At 44.6% G+C, this 17,265-nt stretch overlaps 1 protein-coding gene and 1 long non-coding RNA gene across 2 annotated transcripts; one reads left to right on the forward strand and one right to left on the reverse strand.

The window, feature by feature from the left end:
• Positions 1–8,666: 8,666 nt before the first annotated feature.
• Positions 8,667–10,330, reverse strand: LOC123107541 (uncharacterized). The gene is made up of 2 exons (XR_006451694.1): positions 9,970–10,330; positions 8,667–9,484 (listed from the first exon to the last, which is right to left on the reverse strand). It is a non-coding gene; the product is annotated as an uncharacterized lncRNA (long non-coding RNA).
• A 3,008-nt stretch (positions 10,331–13,338) lies between these two features.
• Positions 13,339–14,751, forward strand: LOC123107542 (uncharacterized). Its single transcript, XM_044529517.1, has 4 exons — positions 13,339–13,477; positions 13,573–13,766; positions 13,900–14,099; positions 14,251–14,751. The coding sequence occupies exons 2-4, from the start codon at positions 13,671–13,673 to the stop codon at positions 14,465–14,467; spliced, it is 513 nt and encodes a 170-aa protein (XP_044385452.1). The 5' UTR covers positions 13,339–13,477; positions 13,573–13,670; the 3' UTR covers positions 14,468–14,751.
• Positions 14,752–17,265: the final 2,514 nt, after the last annotated feature.

The following is a 17,265-nucleotide window of genomic DNA, read 5'->3' on the forward strand; positions in this document are numbered from 1 at the left end:
TAAGACCTCCTTTTAATAGAGAACCGGAACAAAGCATTAACACATAGTGAATACATGAACTCCTCAAACTATGGTCATCACCGGGAGTGGTCCCGATTATTGTCACTTCGGGGTTGCCGGATCATAACACATAGTAGGTGACTATAGACTTGCAAGATAGGATCAAGAACTCACATATATTCATGAAAACATAATAGGTTCAGATCTGAAATCATGGCACTCGGGCCCTAGTGACAAGCATTAAGCATAGCAAAGTCATAGCAATATCAACCTCAGAACATAGTGGATACTAGGGATCAAACCCTAACAAAACTAACTCGATTACATGATAAATCTCATCCAACCCATCACCGTCCAGCAAGCCTACGATGGAATTACTCACGCACGGCGGTGAGCATCATGAAATTGGTGATGGAGGATGGTTGATGATGACGACGGCGACGAATCCCCCTCTTCGGAGCCCCGAACGGACTCCAGATCAGCCCTCCCGAGAGGTTTTAGGGCTTGGCGGTGGCTCCGTATCGTAAAACGCGATGATTTCTTCTCTCTGATTTTTTCTCTCCGAAAGCAAATATATAGAGTTGAGTTGGCGTCAGAGGGCATCCAGGGGGCCCACGAGGTAGGGGGCGCACCCTAGGGGGGCGCCCCCCACCCTCGTGAGAAGGGTGTGGGCCCCCTGGTCTTCATCTTTGGCGAGGATTTTTTATTATTTTTTCTAAGATGTTCCGTGGAGTTTCAGGTCATTCCGAGAATATTTGTTTTCTGCAGATAAAACAACACAATGGCAATTCTGCTGAAAACAGCGTCAGTCCGGGTTAGTTCCATTCAGATCATACAAGTTAGAGTCCAAAACAAAGGCAAAAGTGTTTGGAAAAGTAGATACGACAGAGACGTATCAATTTCCATCATCTTGATCTATATCAATGTGTCGTCACATGGTCGTCTCGCCAACTATTGCTATCGCATAGCGATAAAGTAAAGCAATTATTTGGCACTTGCATCTTATGCAATAAAGAGACAACCATAAGGTTTCTGCCAATTGCCGATAACTTCAACAAAACATGATCATCTTATACAACAACTTATATCTCATCACGTCTTGACCATATCACATCACAACATGCCCTGCAAAAAAAAGTTAGACGTCCTCTACTTTGTTGTTGCAAGTTTTAAGTGGCTGCTATGGGCTGAGCAAGAATCGTTCTTACCTACGCATCAAAACCACACCGATAGTTTGTCAAGTTGGTGTTGTTTTAACCTTCGCAAGGACCGGGCGTAGCCACACTTGGTTCAACTAAAGTTGGAGAAACTGACACCCGCCAGCCACCTGTGTGCAAAGCACGTTGGTAGAACCAGTCTCGCGTAAGCGTACGCGTAATGTTGGTCTGGGCCGCTTCATCCAACAATACCGCCGAACCAAAGTGTGACATGCTGGTAAGCAGTATGACTTATATCGCCCACAACTCACTTGTGTTCTACTCGTGCATATGACATCTACGCATAAAACTTGGCTCTGATACCACAGTTGGGTAACGTAGTAATTTCAAAAAAATTCCTACGCACACGCAAGATCATGGTGATGCATAACAACGAGAGGGGAGAGTATTGTCCACGTACCCTCGTAGACCTAAAGCGGAAGTGTTAGCACAACGCGGTTGATGTAGTCGTACGTCTTCACGATCCGACCGATCAAGTACCGAACGTACGCCACCTCCGAGTTCAGCACACGTTCAGCTCGATGACGTCCCTCGAACTCCGATCCACCCGAGTGTTGAGGGTGATTTTCGTCAGCATGACGGCGTGGTGACGATGATGATGTTCTACCGGCGCAGGGCTTCGCCTAAGCACCGCTACAATATGATCGAGGTGGATTATGGTGGAGGGGGGCACCGCACATGGCTAAGAGATCCAAGGGATCAATTGTTGTGTCTCTAGGGTGCCCCTTGCCCCCGTATATAAAGGAGCAAGGGGGGAGGTGCGGCCGGCCAAGAGGGGCGCGCCAGGAGGAGTCCTACTCCTACCGGGAGTAGGATTCCCTCCCTTTTCCTTGTTGGATTAGGAGAAGAGGGGAAAGAGGTGGAGGAGAAGAAGGAAAGGGGGGCGCCGCCCCCCTCTCCTTGTCCTATTCGGACTAGGGGGCGGCCCTTGCCCTGGCCGCCTCTCCTCTTCTCCACTAAGGCCCACTATGGCCCATTAACCCCCGGGGGGTTCCGGTAACCCCTCCGGTACTCCGGTAAAATTCCGATTTCACCCGGAACACTTCCGATATCCAAATATAGGCTTCCAATATATCAATCTTCATGTCTCGACCATTTCGAGACTCCTCGTCATGTCCGTGATCATATCCGGGACTCCGAACAACCTTCGGTACATCAAAACATATAAACTCATAATATAACTGTCATCGAACTTTAAGCGTGAGGACCCTACGGGTTCGAGAACTATGTAGACATGACCGAGACACATCTCCGGTCAATAACCAATAGCGGAACCTGGATGCTCATATGGGCTCCTACATGTTCTACGAAGATCTTTATCGGTCAAACCGCATAACAACATATGTTGTTCCTTTTGTCATCGGTATGTTACTTGTCCGAGATTCGATCGTCGGTATCTCAATACCTAGTTCAATCTCGTTACCGGCAAGTCTCTTTACTCGTTCCGTAACACATCATCCCACAAATAACTCATTAGTTGCAATGCTTGCAAGGCTTAAGTGATGTGTATTACCGAGTGGGCCCAGAGATACCTGTCCGACAATCGGAGTGACAAATCCTAATCTCAAAATACGCCATCCCAACAAGTACCTTCGGAGACACCAGTAGAGCACCTTTATAATTACCCAGTTACGTTGTGACGTTTGGTAGCACACAAAGTGTTCCTCCGGTAAACGGGAGTTGCATAATCTCATAGTCATAGGAACATGTATAAGTCATGAAGAAAGCAATAGCAACAAACTAAACGATCAAGTGCTAAGCTAAAGGAATGGGTTAAGTCAATCACATCATTCTCCTAATGATGTGATCCCGTTAATCAAATTAGAACTCTTTGTCTATGGCTAGGAAACATAACCATCTTTGATCAATGAGCTAGTCAAGTAGAGGCATACTAGTGACACTCTGTTTGTCTATGTATTCACACATGTATCATGTTTCCGATTAATACAATTCTAGCATGAATAATAAACATTTATCATGATATAAGGAAATAAATAATAACTTTATTATTGCCTCTAGGGAATATTTCCTTCAAGAAGATGTCAATAAATTACTAGATGATATGCAAGAGAACCATGGCCAATGGCATGTTGAAAGAGCCACCACTAAAAGAGTGAATGCCATGAAAGAATGTAGCATGGAGTTAACAGCCAAGCTTGATGAACTTATCTCCATGATAAAAGGTAAAGAAGAGGTAAACGTGAATGCTATCACTAGTGAAGAAACTAGTGTTGGGGAACGTACCAATTCAAAAAAATTCCTGCGATCACGCAAGATCTATCTAGGAGATGCATAGCAACGAGACGGGAAAAGTGTGTCCACGTACCCTCGTAGACCGAAAGCGGAAGCGTTTCGTAACACGGTTGATGTAGTCGAATGTCTTCACGATCCAATCGATCCAAGTACCGAACGTACGGCACCTCCGTGTTCAGCACACGTTCAGCACGATGACGGTCCTCGAGCTCTTGATCCAGTTGAGGACGAGGGAGAGTTCTGTCAGCACGATGGCATGGCAACGGTGACGATGAATTTACTGGCGTAGGGCTTTGTCTAAGCACTACGATGATATGACCGAGGTGTTAAACTATGGAGGGGGGCAACGCACACGGCTAAGAGATTGTCTGTTGCGCTTTGGGGTGCCCTCCTGCCCACGTATATAAAGGAGGGGGCAGGAGGAGGCCGACCAAGGGGGGGGTCCTACTAGGACTCCAAACTTAGTAGGATTCGGCTCCCCCTTTCCTTCCAACGGAGAGGGGGAAAGGGGAAAGGAGGGAGAGGGAGAAGGAAAGAGGGGGGCCGCGCCCCCTCCCCTTGTCCATTTCGTATTGGGGCAAGGGGGCGCGCCCCACCTCCTGTGGCCTGCCTCCTCTCCTCCACTATGGCCCATTAGGCCCAATAACTTTCTCGGGGGGTTCCGATAGCCTCACGGTACTCCGATAAATCCCCGAACCTTATCGAAACCATTCCGATATTTGTACATGACCTTCCAATATATCAATCTTTACCTCTCAACCATTTCGAGACTCCTCGTCATATCCATGATCTCATTCGGGACACCGAACAAACTTCGGTCATCAAATCACATAACTCATAATACAAATCATCATCGAATGTTAAGCGTGCGGACCCTACGGGTTCGAGAACTATGTAGACATGACCGAGACACATCTCCGGTCAATAACCAATAGCAGAACCTGGATTCTCATATTGGCTCCTACATATTCTACGAAGATCTTTATCGATCAAACCACATAACAACATACGTTATTCCCTTTGTCATCGGTATGCTACTTGCCCGAGATTCGATCGTCGGTATCATCGTACCTAGCTACTAGCTATGGACCCGTAGGTCTGTGGTAAACTACTCACATATCACCGGAAGGGCAACAAGGTTGATGTAGAGGCCCTCTGTGATCGATAATGGGATCTTGCAAGAACGTAGGCTTGCGGCGGCGGAAAAGTATTTTCGGTGGCTCTCTGTTGGTTTCCGGATTTTAGAGAATTTATAGAGTCGGAATTAGGTCAAACAGAGGAGAGGGCCCAAGAGGCCCATGTGGCTCGTGGACCACTCCTTCGCCTTCTGGTATCCTCCCGAAGCTTCTAGTGTCTCTTATGTCTAGAAAAAAATCGTCAAAAAGCTTCTAGTGTCTCTTATGTCCAAAAAAATCGTCAAAATGTTTCGTGGCATTTGAACTTCGTTTGGTACTGAATTCCTGGAAAACTAAAAAAGACAAAAACAGCAACTGGTACTTGGCACTAAGTTAATAGGTTAATCTCAAAAAATGATATATAAGCATATAAAATATCCAAAATTGATAGTAGAATGGAATGGATCAATCAAAAATTATAGATACGTTGGAGATGTATCAAGCATACCCAAGCTTAATTCATGCTCGTCCTCGAGTACGTAAATGATAAAAACAGAATTTTTGATGTGAAATATTACCTATCATATTCATCATGTAACCTTTCTTTTGTGGCATGAATATTAAAATCCGAACGATTCAAAGCAATAGTCCATAATTTGACATAAAGACATAAATACTCGGGCATACCAACAAACAATTATGCATTTCGAAATATCAATGCTAAAGAACATTATCCCTACAAAATTATATAGCCTTCTCATGCTCCATATTGTTAACACAAAGTATTTACCATGCACAACATCGATCACATGCCGATCAATTGGTTCATACTTTTAACGTGTTTCAGCTTTTTCAACTCTCAGGCAATACATGAGCGCAAACCACGGATATAGCACTATGGATAGAATAGAATATGATGATAGATGTTGATATGGAGAAGACAAAAAAGGAGAAAGTCTAACATCGACGAGGCTAATCAACGGGCTATGGAAATGCCCATCAATTGATGTCAATGCAAGGAGTAAGGATTGTCATGCAACAGATTTACTAAGAGCTATAAGTGTATGAAAGCTAAAAAGAAAACTAAATGGGTGTGCATCCAATTTGCTTGCTCATGGAGACCTCGAGCATTTGAGAAAGTCGATCATTGGAATATCAAGCCAGGTTCTATAATGAAAAATTCCCACTAGTTATATGAAAGTGAAAGCATAAGAGACTCTTTATATAAAAAACATGATGCTACTTTGAAGCACAAGAGTGGAAAAGGATAGTAACATTGTCCATTCTCTTTTTTTCTCTCATTTACTTTTGACTTACCGGGGAAGGAACCATAACTCTCGTTTTGCATATGGGTGTTCTATCTAAAACGTTTGCGATGAGTATTTTATTCATAGAAAACATTGATGTTTTTTTTAAAAAAATCCTTTGATAAGTTTGTGCATTCAGAGATAAAAATGCAAATTTGTTCAAACCATATGTTTCATTCAATCACAATGTGAATTTACATTCATATGATCCAGATACAGTGTGGGGATACAATATTAAACCCAAAAAAACTAAATACGGCGGTGGGGGCATGCTGCGCCGGCGTGCTCGTTGTCGTCCTCCGGCACGCCGCTGTTCAAGTCTTCAAGCCAGCCCAAAACGTTCTTGACTAGGAAATCAAAGACCGTGTCATCGCGCGATCTATGGGCGGGGTGCAGGAGGACGACGATTCGCAGCGCTGCGAGATAGCGGTTGGCGACGGCGTCCCATGAGGTCCCAAATAGAATGTTTAATAATTCATAATTGTTTGTGGATTCAAAAAATGTTCGTGATTTTTAACAAATGTGCGCAATTTTGGGAACAAATGTTCGCCAAATCAAAACATGTTCATGATTTTTTCAAAAAGTTTGTGTATTAAAATATGTTAATGAAATTGAGCAAAATTTCGCCGATTCAAAAAAAATCATGAAATGAAAAATATCATAAAAACGCAAAAACTGTTCGTGACTTATAAAATACTTTATTGATTCATAAACTGTTCACTGATTCAAAAAATGATCATGCATTTCAAAAAATGTTTGTTAAATCAAAAAATATGCGTCAATTTCAAAAAATGTTCCACCAATTTCAAAAATAATGCTCGGCAAGTCTAGAAATGTTTTCCTATTCAAGAAAAATGTTTTAAAAAATGTTCACAATTTTACTTTTTTTCAAACTGTATAAAATATTCATTAATTCTGAAAATGTTCATGATTTTAGATAATATTTAAAAATTTGTAAAAATGTTCATGAGTTTTAAAAAAATGTTCATGATTTTTCTTTTTGAAGATTTCACGATAATGAGCTGCAAAATGTGGTCATGAAAATTGGAGATTATGAATTTTTTTTCACCCGTTGCAACGCACGGGCCGTTTTTCTAGTTAAACTAAAATCTTTATCTATAAATACCTAATAATAAAAGTTTTATTACTTCTGGTACATCATGGAAATTGCCACCAAAGTTACAAAATATTATCACAGAGGAAATACCCCGCCTGGGCCGGCCCATGGAGTAGGGAATGCTCTGCGTGTCGGGAGAACACACAACACGTCAGGTTGGGTGTACCATGTCAGGGTGGCCTGTTTTTTATATTTCGTTTTTTTCTCTTTCTCTTTTCCTTTTCTATTTTTTATACTTTCAATAATTTGGGACTTAAAGGAAGTTCCGAAATATAAAACAAATCTAAAATTTTCAAATAAAATGTGTGTGGATTCAAAAAATCGTTCACAATTTCTGAAAAATATGTTTTCTTGTTCAAAAAATGTTTGAAATGTTGAAAACAATGTTCGGAACATAAAAAATGTTCATGATTTTCTAAAACGTCCGTGTATTAAATAATGTTAATGAAATTTAAAAAAATTACGGCAATTCAAAAGATGTTCATGAATGAAAAAATATCTTGAAAATTGAAAAACTGTTTGTGACTTGAAAAATAGTTTATTAATTCATAAAATGTTCACTGAATCAAAAAATGATCATGCATTTCAAAAAATGTTCATTAAATAAACAAAATATTTAAATCAAAAAAATATCATGAATTAAAAAAAACAAATTTAAGAAGGAAATGTCCGTCTGTTCTAGTAAAAATCTCCGACTCAAGAAAATTGTTTTAAATAATGTTCACAATTTTTTTAAATGTTTGCAAATAGTGTAAAATTGTTATGAATTTTAAAAATGTTCGAAAATTTGTAGAAGTGTTCACGGATTTGAAAAATGTTCACGATTTCAAATATGTGCATGAGTTTAAAAAATATTCATGATTGCGAAATTTGTTCATGATGTCATGATATTGAGAGTGATATCGTATCTCGGTGATGCAGCAAAATGTGGTCATGGCCATTGGAGATTATTATTTTTTTTACTCCCGTTGCAACACACGGGCCATTTTGCTAGTACTACCTAAGCAACTTGTAATGCATCCTCGCTTCCGACCGAGGACGGTCTGGTGGTCGTGGCCGACGAACCGGCCGGTCACCCCTTAGAAAACAGCGGTAGCAGCCAATCGAATCGAGCTTGGAGATTGGGTCCGAGCTCTCAAGATGATCTCGAACACGCCGTCACGCAACCATCCCAAGGGTCCCCTTGAGCCACGCTTGCATCGGCAAGACGATGCCAAATCGATCCGGATTCAGATGTGCTCTTCCCTCACGTTGCATATTGTCTCGAGGGTTCGGGACCAACCGACGTCTGGGATTTGGCCTATGTTAAACAGAAGCCTAGAAAAACTGTTCGGCAATTCTGGATGAGATTCTTGTTCGTAAAAAATAAGATCCTAGATTGCTACGATACAGAAGCTATTTCGGCGTTCGGTTATAATTGTCATAATGAAGGCACCCATAATGTCTACGCACGGAGACGATTCAAAATGTTTCCTGAGCTATCGGACATGGTATCAAGATACTGTGTTAGGGAAGACACATGGCTAGCAGAAAAAGAACATAAAGATTCGATCAAAGAGCTACTTGATTCCGCTAATGAAAGGCGTACACGCTGATGCGAGAAGTGCTCTAGAACCGATGAGCGGGTTGCTCGTCATGAGCACCAAAAGAAGCAACCAACAAAGAAACCAAAAACTATATTGGACGCAACCCCATCACAATCAATATATCAAAAGCACCTCTTCAAGAGGGAGAGGGCTTGAACCTGGTTAAGAAATGTGTCCCTACTTTCTTTCTCGTGTTACCATCTAGCTCAGATCACGAACCTTGGGACCCCCTACCCGAGATGTGCCGGTTTTAGCATTGACACCGTCTTCTTCCTCTTGCCGGAGATCAACACCTCGGCGAACAATGAGAACGCCTACAACATCGTCGAGTCATACCATATGCCCAGTGGCATCCTTCCACTTGAAGTCGCTGCATAGTCGCATTCACGCTCACCCTGTTGCACTACACCACGACACCCAAAGCAACGTCAAACAATCTGTCGGCATAGGTCACCTAAGGCGACACATTTAGTGTCGGCAAAGACCTTTCCTGACAGAAAGGAGCTGTTGCCTATAGTCTTGCCAGGATAGGTCTTTTCCGACAGGTAAATATAGAAACCAAATACTCAATGTATGTGCTTGCAAACTAAACCATACATTTTCTGCTAGCTGCCATGATTAAGGCTCGAGATTTGATACTATTTGCATAATCAGGGTGCTGCTATACAAATATAAATATATAAACCAAATACTCAATGTTCTTCCATAACCCAGATTTACTATCATCATATTGTGCCCTTATTATCATTTTTGATAGAAACTAGGTATTATGACAGTCTACTGCATCCAATGTTTATAATGACACAAATTGTACCATTAAGCAGCTTAGGAGGACTATCCTCTGTTCCTGTAACAGAACCGACGTAAATTCTTGACTTGCCTCCACCACCTACATGACTAATTGTTAGTACATTACTGACAAATGCTTCTCTTGGATAGACGCATCACTACATGTGTACATAATTAGGACATACATATCACATTTGTTACTTCATAGACCCACACATAATCAGATTTAGCTACAAGGCTTTGAAAGCTGGCATCCGTGAAATAAGAAAAAAAATGAAAAATAAAATATGCCACTCACAAAGGGAAACGTAATTACAATTCTAACAGAAGAATGACACGCATCCCTCTCCTTTGTAATGCCTCGGCCAGGAAATTGTTACATGCTACAAATTTGTGGATGATGCAAGCACAAGAACAACCATGGATTTATTTACCTACTAGAAGAGGACAACCGATTCATGGTTGGATCTGTTTAGTTACCTGCACATACTAGAAAACCACTGACACAGCTTACCTACAGCGACCAGATCTAGAGGTGGGGCAAGGAAGGGGCGACGAGAAACCACTCACATACCAGAAGCTTACCTCTTGAATTCTGTAGGCGGGGCGGAGGGAAGGAAATCAGCCGAAACAGAGATCACACGTGGAGAAAAATCAGCAGTGGATCCTCGGCGGCGGTTGACGGCGCTGCTGCTCCTCGGTGTGGCGGACGAAGCTGCTGCTCCTGGGCGGATGGTGCCCTGCGGGGAGGGAGGCCGGGGTCGGAGATGATGTGGCACGAGGGGACCAGAGGACGGGCGGCGGCGCGCAGATCAGGGGCGGCGGCGCAGTTGAGTTAGGTTTAGGTCGGGGGCGGCGGCGCAATCGAGTAGAGAGAGGGGGAGGGGGATTGGGGAGTGGACGGGTGTGTTTTTTCTTTTTCTTTTGCTGGTCTGGTCCGACTCGCGTGTTTTCCATCACGCGCGCATGGCTCTCTTTCCGCGCCTTATTTTTCGGATGTGGGTGGAAGGAAACTACCCCGACACTTTTTCTGTTCCTACGAATCGCCGACACACAAACAATCAGTAAAGATGGTAACTGCCGACAGAAATTACGTCGATGCTCTGGTGGTGCTACGGCGACAGATAATGTGTCAATGAGGTTATATAACACTGTCATACTATGTGTCGGTATAGTTTGAGGCAAAAGAAGTGTCGGCGATGCTCACTTTTACCAACAGGTGCATGTCGTCTTTGTGGTGTCGTGGTGTAGTGTTGGTAGACTGCAGGGTGATTTGATGGCAGGCGGGGTTGAATCTATGAGGACCCAAAGAATTGGGGAATGACAAATGGGAGGAGGGAGTGCAGGGAACAAAATGGTGGCTAGGGAAGGTTCGAACCAGCGAACGGAACGGAAACATTCGGTCCCCTAGTGCGACACGATAGCTAGGTAAGCGTTGTCTTTGTCCTTGTCGGAGCTGAGGCTCACAAGTAAGAACACACTTGGTCTATCGTCTATCCCATTGCCGTTCCCCTCCACTCCACGTCCTCCTCACTAGCTACTTAATTTGGAGGGGAGGACGTGGCTAGTGAAGAGGTCCTCCTCAATAGCAATAAGACATATACATCAAGAAAATTGATAACCCACGCATTGATGTGGGATATTTATGGGAACAAAAAAGGTATATATATTAACATATTCTATTTATAAGAAGCATTGTTGCACAAAGGTGTGGAAATGAGGTATGTGTTGACAAAATAAATGTACATATTCCCCAACAGATTTATGGGTTCCTTGATCCACTAAACTGCACTTCCCACTTGCATATAGAAAGAAACATTGTTTTATTTCAATACCTTCGTGGTCTCTTTCATGAAAATGACTGAAGCATGTAGAAGAAGTGTTCCCATATCGTATTATAGAAAACGATTGATAACCCACTTAGGAGGCAAAATAAATCCAAAATAATAGATGGAAACACGTCTGTCCCGTATGAACTATATATATATATATAAGCACGATGATGATAATATCATTAGATATATTTTTCATATGGGTAGCACACTGTAAGATCTAAAATGAACACCAAAATAGACATGTCAAAACAACATGATTCAAAAGAAAAAAAATAGAGATCAACATGAGTTTAGCTATATATCCACAATCAAATATTTCAGCCCATCACAATAATTATATAGATAGACTGTGTATTTCAGGACCACGATGAACAACACCTATTTTATTCTGAAACAACCAGGGACATTGAGATATTAAATACACGTTTATGATAATATAATTCATAACTGAAGTATATGTGCAGCATAGCTGAGTTCATTTGTACGTATAGAAAGAGCAGAGCGAAGACGTAATTTTCATTACCAACGACGCTCCTGTTCAAGCAGAAATATCTCTATTCTGTATCTCAAAAGGTGAAGATACACCCTCACTTAATAAACTTGTTAACCAACTCTTAAATTTAGCCTGCTTCAGTGTTAACCATAGACACAAAAGACACCAGGAAGAAACCAGAGGAATTGAGTGTGTCCAAAAAGATTAATAGACATCATATAAGATTAATGGAGCCAGTGCCTTAAAAGGCCTTCAGAATTTGAGACTACAGAAATAAAGAAAATTCATGTTGATATCTGAACTGGTCATAGCAATCGGTAAAGTACGATGCAAAATTTGTCCTCAAATGCTGCAATAGATATGGTTAACATTTAGCCATGTGAATCTCTCACAAAAAAGTGTAGTGATCCTAAAAGAGCAGAAAAGACCAGTACAACATAATGCTTCAGAAACCAGTACAACTCTCAGTTCCAAGCAGGGACTTAGACCTAAAAAAATTAGCCACCTAAAATCCATATGATCTGCAGAAATCATACGAAATTTCCTAGTTACATTATGGGAATTGAAACTCTCAGTTTTACACAAAAGGAAAGAAAGAATCAGGACTCCGCGATTGTGCAGACGGCCGGCCGGAGACCTGAAGAATAGAGAGACATCCAAACTTGTGAATAAACCATCTGAGACAGCAAAAAATTCAGATCTGGTACTGCCTATGTAATAGGAGGTCTGCAGAGAGAAGAGACATGCGCGTGCTACAGCGGAGAGCCTCCGCCTGGCTCCTTCTCCACCTCCATGAGTACCTTTGCCTGGTTGATGCTAGTTAGTTCCTCTCATCCATCCCGCTGACTCTATAGTGGAGAGAGACAGCCGATTGAGTACTACTTGATGGGATCTTTTCTCATGCGGTTTTGTATAAACTCTGCAAAATATGTAGATGACACCAGAAGCCGCCATCGCTGGGTAACACACCATCCGACCCATCAGCCACTTGAGGGATCCAAACAGGAAGACCAAGGACGTAAAAGGGAATCGTACGATGTGAGGACTCGAGGGCGAGTTTGAGTGGCGATTGTGGTGATTTATATACTGCGGGAAACGAAGGGAACCATTATACAAAAATTACTGCCCTAGACTAAGAAGATGAATGGAATCCATCAATACTTTTTCGATCAGTTTCTTAAGTGGAACCCCAGAAGATGAGGGGAGAGCAGAGGAAGGGGTGAACATCATTGGACCCATATGCTTTGAAGCCCTCGTTGCTGACATGGCAGAATATATTCTCTTATGGGTAAAAAAGTTAATTATCAAAATAAATGATGATGTGGCAGCTTGGTGAGGTGGGAGGGCTGCATGCTTAGAAAAATGAGTTAGTGGGTTGCTCCTATTTAGTATTGATGATGTGGCATGGTGATGATGTGAATAGTATGCATGTTGAAAGAATAGGTAAAATGGGGAGCAATTTCTTAAGAATGTTAGATTAAATAAGTCGGAGGTTCACCCTTACCCTGCTTAATTTGGGAGGAAGGGGGCGAGAAACTAGCTCCACCGCTAAACGCCCGCCCGCTCACCTACTTTCATTCCCTTCCCCGCGACTTGCACTCCCGTTTCGACATGCATGCATGCATGCTTCCTTCCTTCCTCGTAATAATAGTCAATGCAAGCATGCATATATACGCGGGAAGCCGACCATGCAGATCCACACGCAAATTTCAGTCCCGTTGCTACGCTAGCTGCGGCAATGGCCTGCATTTCCATGTGAATAATTGTGAGTGCATGCATGCATTTCCATAATGTCTTGATCGTAATAATAATCCATCTTACTGTAGTATTTCTCTTGTTGTTTCTTTTTTTGCTTGCGAGATCATGCGCCATGCAGTTGGGTGCCAAGGTGAATTGTCAAACCACATGCCACAAGGCACAACCTTGCGAGATCCTACCACTAAACTCACAAAAACAAAATGGACACGGAAAGGTTAAAAAGGTTCTTAATCGGGTTGGTGGTAGGATTAGCCATAACGGCCTTGCTTCTCGTCGCCGATGCCACAAGGCCCAAGGTAAGCAGCAAGCACATGACATGATTATTCATAGTATTTATTATCTTTTTGTTTGTTTGTTTGTTTGTTAATTTGCATGTGTTTAACGGAACGGAACAGTACTATACTTACTAATTGGCTGTTGCATATATAGAAGCGTGATGATATCAGGTTGAACGACAGGGGTGAGTGCGTGTACCCCATGAGCCTGTCTTTCGCGGTGAGTTTGGCCCAACTGGCTTTCGTTCTGGCTGTCGTCTCGCATTACACCTCCCAAAACGGATGCTGCAAGCCCCGCGACGGCGTCTCCGGATCGAGCTTCGTGGCGGGCATCATCCTTGCCATCATCTCATGGTGAGCGAGCTGAGTCGTCCGTAAATATATACTACTCCCTCTGTAAAGAAAGAAATTTAAGAGCGTTTAGATCATTATTATTACTTATCCTCTCCTCTCCTCTCCTCTTCTCTCATGGTGTGGGTGTGGGTGTGGGTGTGGGCGTGTGCAGGTCAATGGCGTTGGACGCGGGAGGAATCTTTCTCTTGGACATGTTGGCGGTCTGGCCCGGGAACCACGGTAAAGCCCCGGAGTGTTACAACGGTGTTGAGGCGGATCATCATCGCTATATGGAGGAGGCATTCTACCGGAGCATGTTCGCCATCTTCTTTGCAGGCTGCTCCTCCAAGTTACGTTCCCCTCCTCCTCCTCCTCCTATAGCATCCTAGCTAGCGTACGTCGTCTCCGGCCCCAACATCCCATGGATCTCCCATCCCATTGGAGGCTTCTTTTTTTTCTTGGTTTCCTCGTTTTGTTAACTGTAGATTTGTATGTTGGAGTATGGAGCCAACTCCATGTCGACCAAGCAGGAATAATGAGAGGAGGCTTCCCACCAAGAGATGTTGAAGTGAAGGGGAAGGTTGAATTGGAGACATGGATGAATCAGATTTCTAAACAGGATTGTTGAGTAACGTGATTGTATTAGGAAACATAGGTTAGACTAGGAAATATTCTGGCTTGCTTTGTACTCAAATTAGATTATGTACTTATATATATATATATATATATATATATATATATATATATATATATATATATATGCCCACGAGGCTCAAGTAATACAACGACTATTCCACCAATTCCTCTCTTCCTTCTAACATGGTATCAGTTTCCGGGTTCTAAACCCTACCTGCCGCCGCTTCCGCACCCGCGCGCTGCCCCTGGGGCAGTCGGCCTCCATGACCGCCGCCGGGGGGCCGCGCCGTCCGTACCTAGGGTTCGTCCGCCGGCCGTGTTGGCCGGCTGCCCTAGAAAGTCTTTTTCCTGAGCCCTTGCTTCGGGTTTTTTTTCGCTCTCTCACCGGTCGTTTTGATCGGCATTTTTCTTTTTGGTTTTCCGATCTAATCATAATCATAATCGTAATCAGTTTGCGTCGCCCGCCGCCGCCGTCGACCCCCGTGCACCTCTACTCCAACCCCGGCGCGACCAGCCGGCCTCTCCTCCGACCCGGTGGCCACGCGCCCCGAGGCGGCCCGTCCGGGCCAGCCGCCGTCCGCGCGTCGGTCCGCCCGTTGCCCTACGTCGACCGTCACCGCCCTGCTCCGATCAGGACACCTGCATCGCCCCGACCCAGCGGCCTCGCGCCATGCCACGGCCAATCATAGCCGTCGCTCGCACGTCGGCCCGTCCATCGATGCACATCACCCGCCTCCGGCGCATCTGCACGGCGGCCCGGCGGTCTACCTTGCCGGCATCGTCCTCGGCTGCGTCGGGACGGCTGCGTCGGCTGCCACAACTCGGGCGTCGCTGCTCCGTTGGTCGCTCGGACCTTGCTGCCCGGGTGCCGGCGTTGCTTTGGCAGCCCAGGTGCTGGTGCTGACAAGCTCGTCCGCACGACGTCCCACGTCGTCCGTCGTCGCCGGCTTCATCTCGGACTCCGCCGCCACCACGCCTCCACCGAGCGGCGTCCCCGACCTCGCGTGTGATCGTCTTGATCACCCGCTCGCCGCCCGCGATCCGCCTCATCTACGCCGCGCGACCGACCTGGCCCATCGGTTACGCGCACCTCCGCAGGTCCCGTGAAGATCGTCTCCGAGTTCAGCGCGTCTCTCCACCGATCGAGCATCGGGCTGCCACTGCGTCGCCCCGTCGGGCTGCAGCGCTACCGCCTCGTGGTTCTCCTCGCGGCTGCATCGACTCGTGCATCGCCGCTGCGTCGCCCCTTCGGGCACTACTAGGAAAAGGGCTATAGATGGAAATGACACTAATGACGCACCAGACATGTGGTGCGCCATTACTATATACTAATGGCGCACCATCTGTTGGTGCGCCATTAGTGTGGAAGACACTAATGGCGCACCAGGCACACGGTGCGCCACTAGTAACAAAATGTTTTTTTCATTTTTTTCAAACATACTAATGGCGCATCCGGGCAGAGTGAAACTACTAATGGCGCACCAGCCGTAGAGTGCGCCACTACTGTATTTTTTTTTACTTTTTTGCAAAACTACTAAGGACGCACCGTTGCATAGTGCGCCATTACTAGTTTAAACTAGTAATGTGCAATTTTTTTACTTTTTGATATCATGAATATTTTTAAATTTCATGGGCATTTTTTGAATTCATGAATATTTTTTCAAATTTGATGATATTTTTTCATATTCCATATAAAAAATATTGAATATTCATGAGGACACTCGATCTCGATCCCCCTCCCTCTCGATAGCTATCCCCCTCACCAGATCCCCCTCGCCACCGAGCACCCCCCCCCCCCCCCGCACCCTCCCCCCGCTCCACCGCCGCCGACGACCCCCCGCACCCTCCCCCGCTCCACCACCACCGACGACCCACCGCACCCTCCCCCGCTCCACCGCCACCGACGACCCCCCGCACCCTCCCCCGCTCCACCGCTGCCGCCGATGATATTTTCAAATAACAAATTTAATGATATTTTTTTAAAAAATATTACTGTTTTTATAAAAAATTATTACTGTTTCATATTCATATTCATTTTCTAAAAAATAATTATAAAAGTTGTAGACTACAATTGTTGTTAAACAACAATTATTACTGTTTTTATAAAAAAATATTACTATTTCATATTCATATTCATTTATTAAAAAATAATAATAATAAATATACTAATGGCGCACCGACCTGGTGGTGCGCCATTGCTATCTAAAAAAAAGATTTCTAATGGCGCATCGGCGGTGGGTGCGCCATTGCTATCTAAAAAAAAGATTTCTAATGACGCACCGACGGGTGGGGCGCCATTAGTAAGCTTCCCCCTATAGCTAAGTCCTCCCTCTCCCTCGCCAAAGATCCCTTTTTGTCCCTCTTTCCCTCGCCAGACCCACGACGCCGCCGCCCCGACCCCCGCCGGACTCCATCCCCGCCGCCCACACGCCCCCGCGCCCCCACCCCGCCGCCCCCACCGCCCCCGCGCCCCCGCGCCCCCACCCCTGCCGCCCCGACCCTCAACGTCTTCGCCTTCCTCCTCGTCGTCGGCGCCGAGCAGCGACGCAGC

This window comes from Triticum aestivum, chromosome 5A (assembly GCF_018294505.1).
Source record: "Triticum aestivum cultivar Chinese Spring chromosome 5A, IWGSC CS RefSeq v2.1, whole genome shotgun sequence".
Taxonomy (NCBI): domain Eukaryota; kingdom Viridiplantae; phylum Streptophyta; class Magnoliopsida; order Poales; family Poaceae; genus Triticum; species Triticum aestivum.

Coding starts and splice junctions, on each gene's coding strand:
- LOC123107542 (XM_044529517.1), top strand. CDS start 13,671: ATGGACACGGAAAGGTTAAAAAGGTTCTTAATCGGGTTGGTGGTAGGA. Junction 13,767..13,899: donor CCGATGCCACAAGGCCCAAG/GTAAGCAGCAAG, acceptor TTGCATATATAG/AAGCGTGATGATATCAGGTT. Junction 14,100..14,250: donor ATCCTTGCCATCATCTCATG/GTGAGCGAGCTG, acceptor GGGCGTGTGCAG/GTCAATGGCGTTGGACGCGG.